A 16,420-nucleotide genomic window follows, 5' to 3' on the forward strand; every position below is an offset into this window, starting at 1 on the left:
TTCGATCAAATGGGTGAGTAGGCAGGGATTAACTGAGGCAATGCCTGAAATGTTTATCAGTGGCAGCAATAAGGAAACAAATGGGCACATTTCAAGGAATTCATGTTGAAAGACAACATGCTTTCAGGTATCTGTATTTTACAAGTCATTGGAAGTTAAAATGGTCCTTGAAAATCCCTTCAGCTTTCTGCATCAGATTTTGTAGTGTAGAGATAGTGAGGAAACCTGGAGTGTACAAATCACCTGGAAATGCTGGATAAAATATAACAAGATCATACTAAGCTAACAAGGAAGTAAAGAAAATGCCTCAAATTCTAAAAACAATAAAAATAAAGGAGTTTCTGAAATCAAACCACATCTCCTTTACCACGTGTTAGTGAAACAAGGATATCACTATTCTTTGGGTTAAAAAGTGACAAATCGGTCCAAAGAAAAATCAAACATATTATATATATATTACATTGTACAGAGACTTTAAGGCCTATTATAGTAAGTTACACTTACAGTCCTGAAGATAATACGGCCATTTTTCAGGTGGATTCTCTATCAAAGTCAGAGTTAACAGTGTCCAAATGGTCAAGCAAATCAAATCTGTTTTATTTTAATTTATGGAAAGATCTCAACTGTTTGAGGATCTAGAAGTATGTTTGGAATTGTACCAGCAGAAGACTGAAAGAGACAGGGAAGATATTACTAAGCAGAAGAAGTAATTTCAGCCAAAGTGTGGTGATGTTTCCTCCCCTGCTAAGGGTGAGGCCAAATGGAGTCATATTTCTAAACAATTAGGGTGGTGTTGCTCTAATTAGCAGCAGTTTTAACTTTAAATGACAAACAAATTTTCTTGTAAACCCTTTCTGAGATATTCTAAACTAAAGCAAACTTCCAATTTTGAGTGACCTCTTCTTTTCCCAGGGTTAGCTGGTAACTAAGTTGGATTATTTCACCCAAAAACTTTTAATGAGGATTAACAGTATTTGAGGCCTTGTTTTAGATGCTGATTTCCACAGAGCTCCCAATTTACCCATCTACTATTCCTTTTCCAGCTTTGATTTTTTCTGGAGGTAAAGTAGTCAAAGAACTGAGGTTAAAATCCTGGTGTATATCTCCAACTTCTAGGGTTGGATTTTTCTTCTAGACACTACAGAAATGGATGTCCACCTAGTAAAAATGCATTAGGAGTTATGAATTAGAGTTGCATTTATATTAGTTTCTCCTTTTCTATTCCTGCTGCCTTCTGGTGACTCCAAGGTGATGTTTCTGCATTTGCTACCAAAAGGGAGTTTATTTTTGAGAGCTGTGGATTAGGACTTATCCACTTGAGAATATCAGACTCTGGGGACTAAGATGAGTGTGTAGAGTTGTGATTCCCAGTTGAGATCTCAAATAAATATCCAGTTTCTGTCCTTTAATGACTTTGCATCTTACTTACCTCTATGAGATCATCAATCATCTCTCTCAGCCTGGGGCTGATCTAGGATTCTGAAACATGATTTAGAATCCAGGCTTTTCCACTTCCATAGCCTTCAGTTTCCTCATAGGTAAAACAGGTCTAATGTCAGCAGACAGTGCTGTCTACACAATGTGAAAAACACAAATGAAGGGATGTGCATGCATGGATACATTGAACTGTGAAGGGCTTAACACATGGAAAGGATTATCTTTTTTAGGATCCTCCAAATACGTGTTCCCCACCTTTGCTGCTACAGATGTTGTCATTGTCACATACTTCAACCAGAACCACAAATGAGGACCTATCCACATAATTAGTTAAGACATTCATTTGTCCTTCTAACTTGTTCCACTCTACACCTCACTTTGTTAACCCCATGGTGGCCATTAGCAGGAAGAAGTTCATAGGCTCTACCCTATTATTTGACACCATCTGTTCAGAGAGGATCTCATTTGTTTTTCTTGAACTCAGCTGCCAAGTGATGCTGTAGGATCAAAACCCTTCTCTCCTAAGGAGTGGATGCCCTGGCAAGGAGTCTGGTTGAAAACCAAAGCTTATCATAAATTCATATTTTCTTGCCTCTTCCTCTTACATTTGGTTATCCTCACTCTTTATATGCCCCATACTGTCTGCTCCAGACATATCCTTGGCTATACTGCTGCTCTTCAAAGGTATATCATTTCCTGGAATGCCTTCTAGAACACTCTACCTCCTGCTTCACTTTGCTTGCCCACCTTTTACTGCTTGCCAGGTTAATTCATACTCATAATTTTAGTTTTGTTTATGGAAACGTGCATCTAGTTCTTCCCCCATTCTTTTATGACTTAGAGCCTTCGCCCTTCTTTTTCATCTCCAATGGAGCTGGGTATAGAACTATTGTTTTCCCCTATGCGCTAATTACTAATATTAATCACTTGTTTACTTTGTATGGTGAGTTCCTTGAAGGCAAACAAACACTATTTTTTTGTGTAGTTCTTCCTTGTGAAGTGTTTGGACCTAATGTTCAGTCAGGTTTTCATGGAATCAATGAAGGAACAGATATGTATGAAAGAGGCCTAACAAAATACTTTTTTTTGGTTATCACTACTGAAAACACAAAACCAAAGCCAATATTAATTATGTTTCTTGTGGCTTGCCGTGTGTTTTAATTTCCTAGTCTGGTCAAAGCAGATGCCATGAAATGGTGTGGATTAAACAATGGGAATTTATTAGCTTGCAAGCTTACAGTTTTGAGACCATGAAAATGTCCGAATCACGGCATCATCAAGGCAATACTTTACTCCCAATGACCAGCTGCCAGAGATCCTTAACTCCTCTGCCAGGCAAGGCACATAGTAGCGTCTGTTGTTCTCTCCTTTCTCTTTAGCATTTCATTTCCTTTAGCTTATTGTACCCATGGCTTTTTCCTTCCTCTCTCTGTATTCATGCCATTTATAAAGGAATCCAATAATAGGATAAGACCCAGCCTGAATGAAGTGTATCACACCTTAGCTGAAGTAGTCTCCTCAATAGGTTTCCATTATCCACAGAAATGGTTTAAATTTAAAAACATGTTTTTCTGCAGTACACATAGCTTCAAATCACCACACTGTTTCAAGCAATGGGTTCACAGGTTTCACCTGCAATGTCTTCTTTAGTTTACACTATAGCTCTGTTGTGTGGACACTCTTGTTTTCCACATTTTACAGATAAAGGAGCTGAGAGTCAGAGAGGTGAAGGGATTTGGTCATGGCCACATTAATAGTATAAGAAGAAGCTGGGATTTAAATCGATTGATTTTTAAAAAATTAATTTATTGAAGTATATCACTCGTACATAAACATACATAAATGAGAAATGTATAATAATAGTTGTGAATTGACAAAACAAACATACATAACATCATACAGGACTCTTGTAACTCACCCTAACACCAATAACTTGGATTGTTGTTAAACCTTTTTAACTAAAGATTGAAGAGCATTGTCAAAATATTACTAGTAACCAAAGTATTTTTCCCCCAACCAACCCTAGTATTATTATCTTTATCAGTTATATATGAACATACATAAAACAATTAAGTGTATAGTAAAAGTTGTGAACTTACAAAGCAAACATGCATAACATCATACAGGGGTCCCATACATCAATCCTTCACCAACACCTTGCATTGTTGTTAGACGTTTGTTACAAATTATGAAAGAATATTTTCAAAATCTTACTACTAATCATGGTCCTTTTCTTACATTTGTCTTTTTCCCCCAAACCCACCCTATTATTATTTTTTAAATACATTTTTTTATGACAGAAGTTGTAAACTTATAAAACAATTATGCACATGTGCAGAATTCCCAAACAACACCCCTCCATCTACATACCACACTGTGGTGGAACATTTGCTACAGATAAGGTAACATCATCTGATTGTTACCATGCCCATAGTGTACAATTGCCTAACATTTTCTATATTGCCTCATTAGCAATACAATACTTCTTTTGCATAAGTGCAAGTGTATTATATAATTACTGCTAACCACAGTCCATAGGTCACTCCAGTTGTATTTTTCCCATGTTTCTGCGCATTCCCAACACCCTGTAGTACTGATGTACATTTGCTCTCACCACAAAGGACATTCTTGCATCTGTACCATCCGCCACAATTCTCATCCACCTCTTGGTTTACTGTGCTACTCAGTTCCTAGAGTATTCTCTAGCATTCAGTCAATTGCATTTACATACCGAGACTACCATTTTCAGCCACATCCCCATTTATAAACTAGCTGTTACTCGCTATGTGTTACCATCCACTTTATACATTTCCACTCTTTTGCATAAAGCTAATTAAAACTTATACATACAGTAACATCAGTAGCCCACCTCAGTCCTCTTCATTCCTTTAAGAATCCACCACCTACCACCAGGTCTTAAGATATTTTTCTACAATTTCTTCTAGAAGTTTTATGGTTCTTGCTTTTATTTTTAGGTTTTTGATCCATTTTAAGATAATTTTTGGATAAGGTGTGAGCTGTGTGGGTTTGACAGGCTAGTCAAAAATCATATCACTTGACCATACATGTGAAGGTCTCTTTCTGAACCATAAATTTGGTTCCATTGGTCTATGTGTCTGTCTTTATGCAAGTACCATGCTATTTTTACCCCTATAGCTAGGTAATAAAATTTAAAGTCTGGAGATGAGGGTTCACTTTTCATTTTTATGATGTTTCTGGGTATTCAGGATCCCTTACCCTTCCAAATAAATTTGGTGATCCTGTTTTTAATTTTTTTAATGCTGTTGGAATTTTTATTGGGATTGCATTGAATCTGTATATCAATTTGAGTAGAATTGACATCTTAATGATATTTAGTCTTCAAATCCATGAGCATGGAATGTTCTTCCAGTTATTTAGGGCTTTTTTGATTTCTTTTAATATTGAGTTGTAGTTTTCTGAATACGAGTGCTTCACATCATTGGTTAAGTTTATTCCTGATTATTTGAGTTTTATCTGTCATGTTTTATTTTCACCACTCTGTTGGCACTTTTAGTTACTTATGTTGATATAATCTTTATTTCTAGACTCTCTTCCAGGCTTTTCTCTCCTGTCTCTTCTTTTCATGCTCTAGCACATCCTTTAGTATTTCCTGAATACTGAGATGGTTGCTAGTGGCCTAGAGGGAGCATGCTTTGCCTGTTTTTTCTTTACTTTTTTCCTTTTCCTTCTTTTTTGCCTTTAGTTTCTTATTTCCTTTCTTTCATTTTTTTCCCTTCTTCCATTGTTTTTCTTTCATTCCACCTTATCTTGTTTGGTCTTCATTTTCTTTCTTCTCATCTTTCTGGCATTTCATTTTATTCTATTTTGTTCCTGTTTCTTTTTTATTCCACTTTTTTCTTCTTATTCCTTTTTATTTTTAAATTATTTTTCATTCTTATTACTTCCTTTTCCTCCTGGTTTGCTTATGATTCCTTTTCCAGCTTTAAAAAATATATTAATCTCTTTTTGCTTGTTCTTCTTTCCTTTTCTATGGCTTTAATATATTTATTTTGGGAGGGAACATGGACAACTACAAGAATATAGAATAAGTGGAACCAAGTGCCAACCCTTAATGCACACACAAATGAAATAAAACCCTAGACTAGAGAGAGAATCTTATAAATGGAATAAGCCCATCAAGATAAACAGATGCATAGACACCAGCAAAAAATTATAAGCTATTCTAAGAAACAAGAAGATATGACCCAATCTAATTAATGAACAAATTAAAAAACAAGAATTGACACAGAACATGGAGAAACTATTCAAAGATGTCCAAACAAATATCACGAATCAAATTAATGACATGAAGGAAGAGATAAAGAATATTAAGAAGAAATGGAGGAACACACAGAAGGAATCATAAATATACATAAAAAGATAACATCTGATGGTGATGAAGGCACAATGCAAGAAATTTTAAAAATATGCTGAAGCACATAACAGCAGATTTGAACAGGCAGAGGAAAGAATTAGTGATGTAGAAGACAGAACATCTGAAATTGCCAGATAGTAGAAGAAAAAATAGATTAAAAAGTAGATAAAAATATAAAAAATTCAGCAGGGACTCAAGTAATTGAATGACAATAAGAAATGCACAAAAATACACATTATAGGCATCCCAGAGGGAGAAGAGAAGGGAAAGTGGCAGAAGGAGTGTTGGGGGAAATAATGGCTGAAAATTTCCCCACTCTTCTGAGGGACATGGACATACATACCCAGGGAGTGTAGCATCCTCCAAACAATATAAATCCTACCCTGAGAGACACATACTTATCAAATTCTCAAATGCTCAAGACAGAGAGAATTTTGAAAGCAGCAAGAGGAAAGACCTCCATCACATAAGGGAAGATTGATAAGATTAAATACTTATTTCTCATCTGAAACCAAGGAGGTGAGAAGGCAGTGGTATGTCATAGTTATGTTGCTAAAAGAGAAAAAACTGCCATTGTGAATTCTGTATCCAGCAAAGCTGGAATTCAGAAATGAGGGATAGTGCAAAATATTCATGGGTAAACAGAAATTAAGAGTGTATACCAATAAGAAACCTGCCCTTCAAGAAATGCTAAAGGGAGTGCTGAAGGTTGAAAGAAAAAAACAGCAGAGAGAGTGTTGGAGGAGAGTGTAGAAAAGAAAATTACCTGAAAGGAAAAAGAGAAATAAAAACAAATTTTGACATATATAAACCTAAATAAAAAATGGCTGAGTACTGCCTTGACAGTAATGACATTGAACATTAATGAATTAAACTCTCCAATCAAAAGGCACAGATTGGCAGAATGGATAAAGAAATACAGCTTATCTATATGCTGTCTATAAGAAACTCACATTAGACCTAGGGACACAAGGAGGTTGCAAGCAAAAGGTTGGAAAATGATTTTATATGCAAACAATAATCAATAAAAAGGGTGGGAATAGTTATACTAATATTGAAATTTTAAGTGCAAAAGGCTCATAAGTAGTGGCATCATTATCAAGGGCCCACCAATGGACCATCCTTCTTCACTGGTAGTTGCCCTTGCACTTGGGGATTTGTTGCTGTTCCATTGGAGAACCCAGCACCACTTTTAAAATAAAGAAAACAAAACATTCCTTTCATCATGGAATTGATGTTTGAAAATGAATTGCCCTAAATTGATCTATTTTTTCACTCTTGTTTTGCTCCATTTGTCAATTTATCTATCCTTATAACAATAGTAGACTGGTTTAGTTACTGTAGATTTATGGTTAGACTTTAATCAGGTGGTGTAGATTGTCAAACTTTGGTCTTTTTTAAAAGTTTATTTTTGTTATTTTAGCTATTTTGTAGTTTCATTTTTAGAATCAGTTTCCCAATCCCTATGGAAAACTATTGGTATTTTGATTGGGATTTCATTTAAATGTGGAGAAAGCTGGCATTTAAACAGTATTCAGTTTTCCAATACATAAATTTAAAAATTCTTTCTCTTTGTAGTTTTCATTAAAATATAGTGTACATTTTTGGTTAAGTTTATTTCATGGTTTTTCATGCTATTGAAAATGATATTTAAATTTTTTCATTTCCATTTTTTCCCAGTATATAGAAATAAAATTGATTTTCTTCTATATTTTAATTTGTTATTTTTCTGTTTGAGGTAATTATTTGTGTACATTAATTTTTGTTTAGCTGCATTATTGAGTTATCCTATTGTTTATAATGGTTGATTTTGGGATATCCAGAAAAGTCATTTCATCTTCCAATAATAATTTTTTTTAAGGTACCAGGGACTGGGGATTGAATCCAAGGTCTCACATGTAGGATGCTTGTGTTCAACCACTGAGCCAATTTGGTTCCCCCAAGTTGACCCTTTTGTCCAAACTTGGGACCTCCCATGTGGGAAGCTAGTGCTCAACTCCTTGAGCCACATCCACTCTCCCCAATAATAATTTTGTCTCCTACTTTCTGATTTACATCCTTCTTAATCACTTCTATAGTCTAAGTGGTTTGGTTAGTAGCTCTAGAATAACAGAATAATTTTGAGTAAGGCCATCTTTTTTTTATTCCTGATTTTAAAAGGAATATTTAAGTTTATTCCCATAATTATTTCCCATGAAGTTTTAAGATTGAAGCATTTTTAGTTTTGTGGCAGTTTGAGATTACTTTATGAATCCCAAAAAGGGAAAGATTATGTTTATAAACTAATCTGTTCCTCTGTGTGTGATACCCTTTGATTGCATTAAATTCAGTTGAGGGGACTTTGATGAGATTACTTGATAAGATTGATTTAAGATTTTTGAATGGACTATGTCTGTGAGGTGCGACTCAGGTTGAGTCTCTACCCTCTTGCTGGGGATGATATAAATGGATATACAGAAAGACATAGTCACTGAGACACAGGAAAAGGAAGCCACAATGTTTGTGATCCTGGTATGTATAAGAGAGGACTAGAGGATTGCTTAAGCATGAAAACCCAAGAGGCTGGACCCATGGAGAAGCTCAAGAGGAGATGAATTCTGCTCTATGCCTGATAGCTTACAGCTGAACCTGGGAAGAAAGCAGAACAGGCAAGACTGATATAGAAGGCCTGGAAAAAGAGAAGTCCTCAGCTTCAGCTGAAGTCAAACCTGGCCCAGATCGGTGGCCATTTTGCTTAACAGATGACTTTGACAAGAAAGCACCTTTGATGGTGCCTTAATTTGGATATTTTGACTTTGTTGATTTTCTCTACTGTTATTTCTGCTCTAATCTTTGTTATTTCTTTCTTCTTGCTTTGGGGTGGTTTATTCTTTTTCTACTTTCTCCAGGTGTTTAGTTAAGTTTTTGGTTTTAGCTATTTCTTCTTTTTTAAAGTAGGCATCTAGGGCTGTACATTTCTCTCTCAACACTATTAGGCTATTGGTATGAAGTCTCCAACTATTATTGTAGTGACATCTATTTCTCCTTTCAGTTTTGCCAGAATTTGCCTCATGTATTTGGGGCACCATGGTTAGGTGCACAGATTTTTATGACTGTTACTCTCTCCTGGTGGGCTGTCCCTTTTATTTATATATAATGACCTTCTACATATCTCACAGTATTTTTGCCTTTAAAGTCTGTTTCTTCCTATATTAGCATAGCTACCCCTGCTCTTTTTGGTTACTGTTTGTGTGAAATATCTCTTTGCAACACTTTGACTTTCAGTCCATTTGTATCCTTGGGTCTAAGGTGAGTCTCCTGCAGAAGCATATGGATGGCTCATGGTTTCTATCCATTCTGTCAGTCTGTATCTTTTGATTGGGAATTTTAAACCATTGATATTTAAAATTATTACTGTGCAATTATTATTTATTTCTACCATTTTATCCTTTGGCTTTCATGTGTCATATCTTGTTTTTTTCTGTCTTTTTGCCTCCTTGGTTACTCTTTCTGATATTCTTCACTTCTATACACTCTTCTAACCTTCTCACTCTTGTCTTTTCTTTTTTGGCTTCAGAACTCTCATAGTCCTTCCTTTAGAGTTGGATTCTTCTTTATGAAATCTTTTAGTTTCTGTGTATCTGTGAATATTTAAAATTCACCTTTATATTTGAAGGTCAATTTTGCTGGATAAAGAATTCCTGACTGGCAGTTTTTCTTTTTTCATATCTTAATTATATCTTATCACTGTTTTCGTGCTTCCGTGGTTTCTGATGAGAAATCTACACTAAGTCTTACTGGGTGTCCCTTGCATGTGATGTTTCACTTCCCCCTTACTGTTTTTAGAATTTTATCTTTTGCATTTGACATTCTGAACAGTATGTGCCTTGGAGTATGTCCATTTGGGTTTATTCTGATTGCAGTCTGCTCTGCTCCTTTGATATGTATATTCATGTCTTTCATGAGTGTTGGTACATTTTCAGCCATTATTTCCTCTAATACTCTTTTTGTCCCTTCTCCCTTCTGTACTCCTCTGGAACTCCCATCTCATGCATGTTGTTGCACTTCATGCTATCATTCAAATCCCTGAATGCCTGCTCGATTTTCTCCATTGTTTTCTCTCAGTTCTTCTCTCTTAATTTCAGCTATTCTGTCTTCTATTTTCTGTGTTGCTGATTCTTTCTTCTATGACTTCAAATCGGTTGTTGCATGCCTCTCTTGTATTTTTAATCTCACCTATTGTGTCCGTCATTCCCATAACTCTTATTTTTCTATTCAGCTTTCACATATTTCTTTGTGTTGGCCTAGTGTCTTCTTGATGTCTTCATCTCTTTAGCCATGTTGACTTTCAACTCCTTGATTTGATTTAGGACATTTTTCTGAACATCACTGATTGCTCATTTCAAATCCTATCTTATCTGAAATTTTGATTTTTCCTTTGCCTGAGTCATATTTTCCTTTTTATTAGAATGGCTTTTAATTTTTTGCTGATGTCTAGGCATCTGATTTTGATGGTGAGTTTTCTACAATCATCAGTTTCTTTCACTTCCCTAGGGATTTTGTATTGCATGGGTGTATGTTCTTTGACTCTTGGTTCAACTTGTTCTAGGTCTTTAGGTCTGCCCCTGTTTAACCAATCAAACCAGGGTCATGGATCCAGTGATGTGGTGCAGACCAGTTTCAGGGGACTTGGAAGGGGCAGTAGGTACCAGAAAGACTCTTTTATTTATTTACTATTTCCTTCTTTGAGTGCACTTTCCTTGTCTGCCAGCAGAGGGTGCTCTTTGGTGGATCTCTCTGCTGAAACCCTAGAGGGAATGTGTTCACTGGAACCCTGGCCTGGTGGATAATGTAGAATTAATGTCCTAGAGAAATTCCTCTCAGGGTGGGCTATTCAGAACTAAGCCTCACAAATCAAACTTGCTCAGAAGCTACTCTATTCCCTAGGACACATGTACACTCCCTTTTTGCAGGGAGGAATTAGATTTTGACTCAGCAACCAGTCCAGGGCAGTATGGAGGATGTTTGAGAAGGCATGTTCTTTTTAATTCCCTTCTGGCTCTCAGGGAAAACCATGTTGTGGCCCCTTCCAGCCTGGAAGGGAGGGATCCATGGGATGCTGCAGACCAGGTTCACTGACAAAAAGCTGGATAGGCTATAGGTTAAGTCCCCTTTTCTAAGGAGGTATGTCCTTGTGACCCCTACAGTCTAGCCACCAGCCAGGGGCCAAAGTTCCCATGGTTGTCTGCTCTGAAGATAGGGGTATGGGCACCAGCAGCTTCAGCTACAGCTTTATTCACAAATCTTCCCTACTAAATTTCCTTTTCTTTGATCCTCTCTCCTCTGGGTGGTGTCCCACTTTCCTCTCATGTCCTGAGCCCAAGAACAGTTTTTTTGGATGGTTTCTGGCTGTCCTCTACCTATTTTTCTGGGAGAGAGGTGAGTTTTGTGCCTCTCTAATCCTCCATCTTCCTGGAATTCTCCTGTATCACTTTTTTTATGTTTTTAAATTAAATAACATTTAAAAATAATTATTACTTCCTTCACCTTTCCTTATGATTACTTTCACCTCTAAAATGTTTGCTTGATTAATTTGTCCTTATTATTTGCTCTTTATTAACATGGATATGAAAAGGGTTATGAATTTTCATTAGAACACCACTTAGTTGTAATTTTAGGTTATTTATGCAATTGTTTTTAGGATTTTTATATATTGGTTTGTAAAAAATTACTTTGTATTTATTTGACAATTTTGGCTTTTATTTCTTCTCTAACCAAAGAGTTATAAATTTAGACTTCTAGATTTCTCAGTGATAGGTTTTTAGTTGTTTTTACCTTCCAATTTTATTTCTAGTCCTACTTCATTGGATCAGTGAATGTTTCTTATACTCTTTCTGCCTTTTGAGTTTATTGTAATTTATAGAATTCTTCCATGGGCACATTGAAAAAGAGAATGATAGAAAGAAAAAGAAGAAGCAAATGCTTTCCTATTTTCCATTACTGGGAATATAAAACTCAGCTCTGCCAGTATTCAGATGTGCCCTTTCTAACATTATGTCAATGGTTGCTGAAAAAAACAAGTGTTTCTAACTGGGTCACAAGAAAACTATGAAAAGAATGCTGTTTTCTTGCCAATGACATTACCATTCTTACTGTATTCTTACCACCATGTGAGCAATTGCTGAACAGTCCCAGCTCCTTGACAGTATCCATATCTTAAAAGGATCCCTGTTCCTAACCCTTACTTGTTATTTTTCTGCAAGTCTCATATTTTATAAAAATACCTCTCCTCTTGGTGGTTTGAAGTTGTCTGTGCCTTAGAAAAACACATTCTTATATTTAATCCACTCCTGTGGATATGAACCCATTGTATGTAGGATCTTTAGATGAAGTTACTTCAGTTAAGGAGTGGCCCTGTCCCATTAGGATGGGTCTTAATCCTAATATTGGAATCCTTTAAAAGCAAAATGAAATTCAGACAGAGAGAGAGAGAGAGAGCCAGAAGCTGGACACTGACAAGAAGAAGCTGGGAGAGAAGGGAGATACTGGGAGATGCTACCATGTGCCTTGCCATGTGACAGAGGAGACAAGGACTACCAGTAGCCACCACCATAACACTGGTCTTTGGGAAGAATGCATCATCTTGATGATGCCTTGATTTAGACTTTATTTTAGCCTCAAAACTGTGAACAAATAAAATACAATTGTTTAACCTGACCCACTTCATGGTATTTACTTGAGCAGCCTAGGATACTAAAACACCACTTCTTACAGAGATGCCCATATCTTCTCTGAAGAAAGTATTTTCCTTATTGCAGTAAGCATGATGGACCTAAATTTTTGACTCCAGATGTGTTTCATTGATGTTTTTTTTTGTTTATTTTTAAAGATTTATTTATTTATTTAATTTCTCCCCCTCCCCCGGTTGTCTGTTCTCTGTGTCTATTTGCTGCATCTTGTTTCTTTGTCCGCTTCTGCTGTCGTCAGCAGCACAGGAAGTGTGGGTGGCGCCATTCCTGGGCAGGCTGCACTTTCTTTTCGCGCTGGGCGGCTCTCCTTACGGGGCACACTCCTTGCGCAAGGGGCTCCCCTACGTGGGAGACACCCATGCGTGGCAGGGCACTCCTTGCGCGCATCAGCACTGCACATGGGCCAGCTCCACACGGGTTAAGGAGGCCCGGGATTTGAACTGCGGACCTCCCATGTGGTAGACGGACACACTAACCACTGGGCCAAGTCTGTTTCCCCATTGATGGGTTTTAACAATGTAGAATTCCTATGTATGGATTCCACTCATCTTTTTAATTGTGTCAAATTAGCTCTCTTATAAATTTATTTATTTATTTTGAGGTACCCGGGATCAGGGATTGAATGTGGGACCTCATATGTGGGAAACTGGCACTCAACCACTGAGTTACCCTGGCTTCCCTTAGTTGAATTTTTTCATTTGTTTCGCTTGTTATTTGTTTTTGTTTTTTCAGGAGGCACCAGGAACCAAACCTGGGACTTCCTGTGTGGGAAGTGGGAGCTCATCCAGTTGAGTCACATCTGCCCCCTTATAACTTTATTTTTAATTTTTTGTCAACTTGATCTGTCATAGCCTGGAAGAGTTAAATTAACATTTACTACTACTATTGTGTTTATTTTGTCTATGTTTTTCATTTTTTTCATTTATGAATGTTAATGTCATATTGTTTGGCCCATAGATTAGCTATGAATATCTCACATTTCTGCACAGTACTACCCTTCTTAGCAAAGGCATTTACTGTAAATCGAAGAATGTTTATATAATGAGTGTTACCAAGATAGTAAAGCTTAAAGATAATTCACTTCCTAGACAAGGATGAAGATTTATCCTCCCCCTTTCTGGATATGATTTATTTATATACCAGAGTAAAGTTAAGGTTTTTCTCTCCAGATGGGAGGATGAACATGTTGCCAGCAATCATGACTAAGATCACTGATTCTTAATTTAAGGATTCCTCTCTGGTAATGCATTCTACTTCATATACAGGTACTATCTGTTTTCTTTTGGTATCAGTGGGTTGATTGTTTCCCTATTTTAGGGTTCCTTCCTCAATCCAGAGACTTGGAAATTTTGAAATGTTGGAAGACATTATGATGGCTCATCTTTAAATTCTCCCACTCATTTCTTCCTATGGGTTATCTTATTAATGAGACTGAGAGAAGAAATGGAGTGTATGAGCTCAGCCTCTTGTTTACCCTACCTGTACACAGGATGGAGGCTCAGTTTTGAGATCTGGAGGTAAGCCTGGAGTCTAGCAGCTCTCCCAAATTCTTGGAGATGGAGGGTTATTTGGCATCAATTTGGGGGTACATGAGTCTAATCTATGTCATCAAACCATGCATTGGATTTTGTTTTATTAAGATGTACACCTGCAAGGAGGTATAGCTGCAGTTTCAAGTTATATTTACCAATGCCACATCCTATTTGGTTAGGTATCTGATAGGATAGGGAGGGATTCATCCCTAATACCTCAGTATCTATGAAGATTCATTCAGTTGTCCTCATCTACTCTTCTTTTCTGTACATTTTTTTCCAAAGAAATTGATCTTTCAGAAATTTCTCTAAAACAACAAGTGAGCTTAGCTATAGAGAAGTGGTAAGTATAACAGTACCTACAAGGAAGGCCAAAAATGATTTTTGTCCTCTTGAGATTTTTTTTTTCCTCAGGTACCAGGATGGGGCATTGAATCTTGAATGTTGTATGTAGAAAGCTGCACTTAACCACTGAGCTACACTGGCTTCCCACCTGTTGAGATTTTATATTCTAGCTTTTGTGGTGACTCATACAAGATTGTGCCCTTCTCTTTTTGTTTATTTTTAATGACTACTATTTGATAAAAGGGCTCATAAAAAATGTACAAAAGTAAACTTGACAATCTTCTCAGATGTTTTTTCTTTAAAAAACACATGAATTATAACCTTATTTATGCACTTGAGAGATTTTTCACTATCTTTCAGATGCTGTTGATTTAATTAAAGAGCATCTCTGTAACTCACACATTTTTGCCACATTTTCTAAAGTTCAGTAATAATAGAGCACTGTTTGCCTGGTTGTTCAACTACACTAGAAGTTAGAATCAAGGTTCAAACTAGAAACACTTTCTTCCTATCCCTTTTACAGTTTCTTTCACATCTTGGTTTCTCAGGCTGTAGATAAGGGGTTTTAACATGGGAATCACAATTCCATAAAACACAGAAGCGGCCTTTTCCTGCTCTTCAGACCTATTGGTATCATGATGTAGGTACATGTAAGCTACTGTCCCATAGAAAATGGCGATGGCTGTCAGGTGGGAGGCACATGTAGAGAAAGCTTTTTTCCTCCCTGCAGTAGAAGATATCTTCAGGATGGCAGCCAGGATATATATGTAGGAAAGGATGACAACCGATACAGTGAACATCAAGTTGAAGCCCACAAAGATTGTCAGTAGCAGGATGTTGAAGTCAATGTTGGAGCATGAAAGGGCCAGAATTGGGGGTTCATCACAGAAAAAGTGGTTAATTGCCCTGGATTTGCAAAAGTTCAGTGAAAAAGTAAAACTTGTGTTCACAGAGCCATTTAGGAAGCCCATGAGATAAGAGCCAACTAAGAGTTGAATGCAGACTCTCCGGGACATGACTACTGGATAGTGTAGTGGGTTACAGATGGCCACATAACGGTCCACTGCCATAGCAGCCAGGATGTAGCAGTCACTGGTTGCGAAAGTACCATAAACTAGTAACTGTACCATGCATCCTATGAATGAGATGGAGTTTTCTGTCCCTACTAAGTTTTGCAGCATCTTGGGAGTGATAGCAGAGGCATAACAGAAATCAACAAAGGCCAAGTGTTGGAGGAAAAAGTACATCGGGGTGTACAGGCAAGAATTAATCTTGATGAGCAGGATCATCCCAATATTACACATGACGGTGGCCACATAGATGACTAGAAATGCTGTGAAGAGGATATACCAGAACTTGTCTTGACCAGCAAATCCCAGGAGAATGAATTCAGTCCCTTCAGTACCATTTTCTTGTTCCATGGCTAGCGAAAGTTAAATGTCAGCTAAAAAGTTGCAAAGAAAGAATAGTAGAGAAAGCTAAGATCCTTGTGAACTTTTACCAAACTGCAGGCCTGTAAATGGTTTAATATTTGGTTTCATGGTAGGATGAGATGATATTTTTAATGACATAATTGATTTGAGTCTTTTGTTAAAAAATTATTTATTTTTAAAAATTACTTTCAAAAAATATGAGGTCCCAATCAACCCCACCACCCCCACCCCCCACTCCCCCCACAGCAACACTCTCTCCCATCATCGTGACACATCCATTGCACCTGGTAAGTACATCTCTGAGCATCATTGCACCCCATAGTCAATGGTCCACATCATAGCCCACACTCTCCCACATTCTGATTTGAGTCTTAAAGCAAAGTTGCACATGTCTGAATCCTGACCCTTGACTTAGATAACTTCATTTTTTTGGATCTCTAGTGTTCTCGGGGTATACACTGATATGCCACTCATAAATGTATCAATTAAGAAACACATAAACATGGAGGTGAAGAAGGTCAACCACCACACCAGGGAGCCAAGAGTGCC

At 37.0% G+C, this 16,420-nt stretch overlaps 1 protein-coding gene across 1 annotated transcript; it reads right to left on the reverse strand.

The window, feature by feature from the left end:
• Window positions 1-14,929: 14,929 nt before the first annotated feature.
• Window positions 14,930-15,859, reverse strand: LOC101425312 (olfactory receptor 5AK2-like). The gene has a single exon (XM_004471074.2). The coding sequence runs from the start codon at window positions 15,857-15,859 to the stop codon at window positions 14,930-14,932; it is 930 nt and encodes a 309-aa protein (XP_004471131.1).
• Window positions 15,860-16,420: the final 561 nt, after the last annotated feature.

The sequence above is a fragment of the Dasypus novemcinctus genome, chromosome 10 (assembly GCF_030445035.2).
Source record: "Dasypus novemcinctus isolate mDasNov1 chromosome 10, mDasNov1.1.hap2, whole genome shotgun sequence".
NCBI classification, from domain to species: Eukaryota; Metazoa; Chordata; class Mammalia; order Cingulata; family Dasypodidae; genus Dasypus; species Dasypus novemcinctus.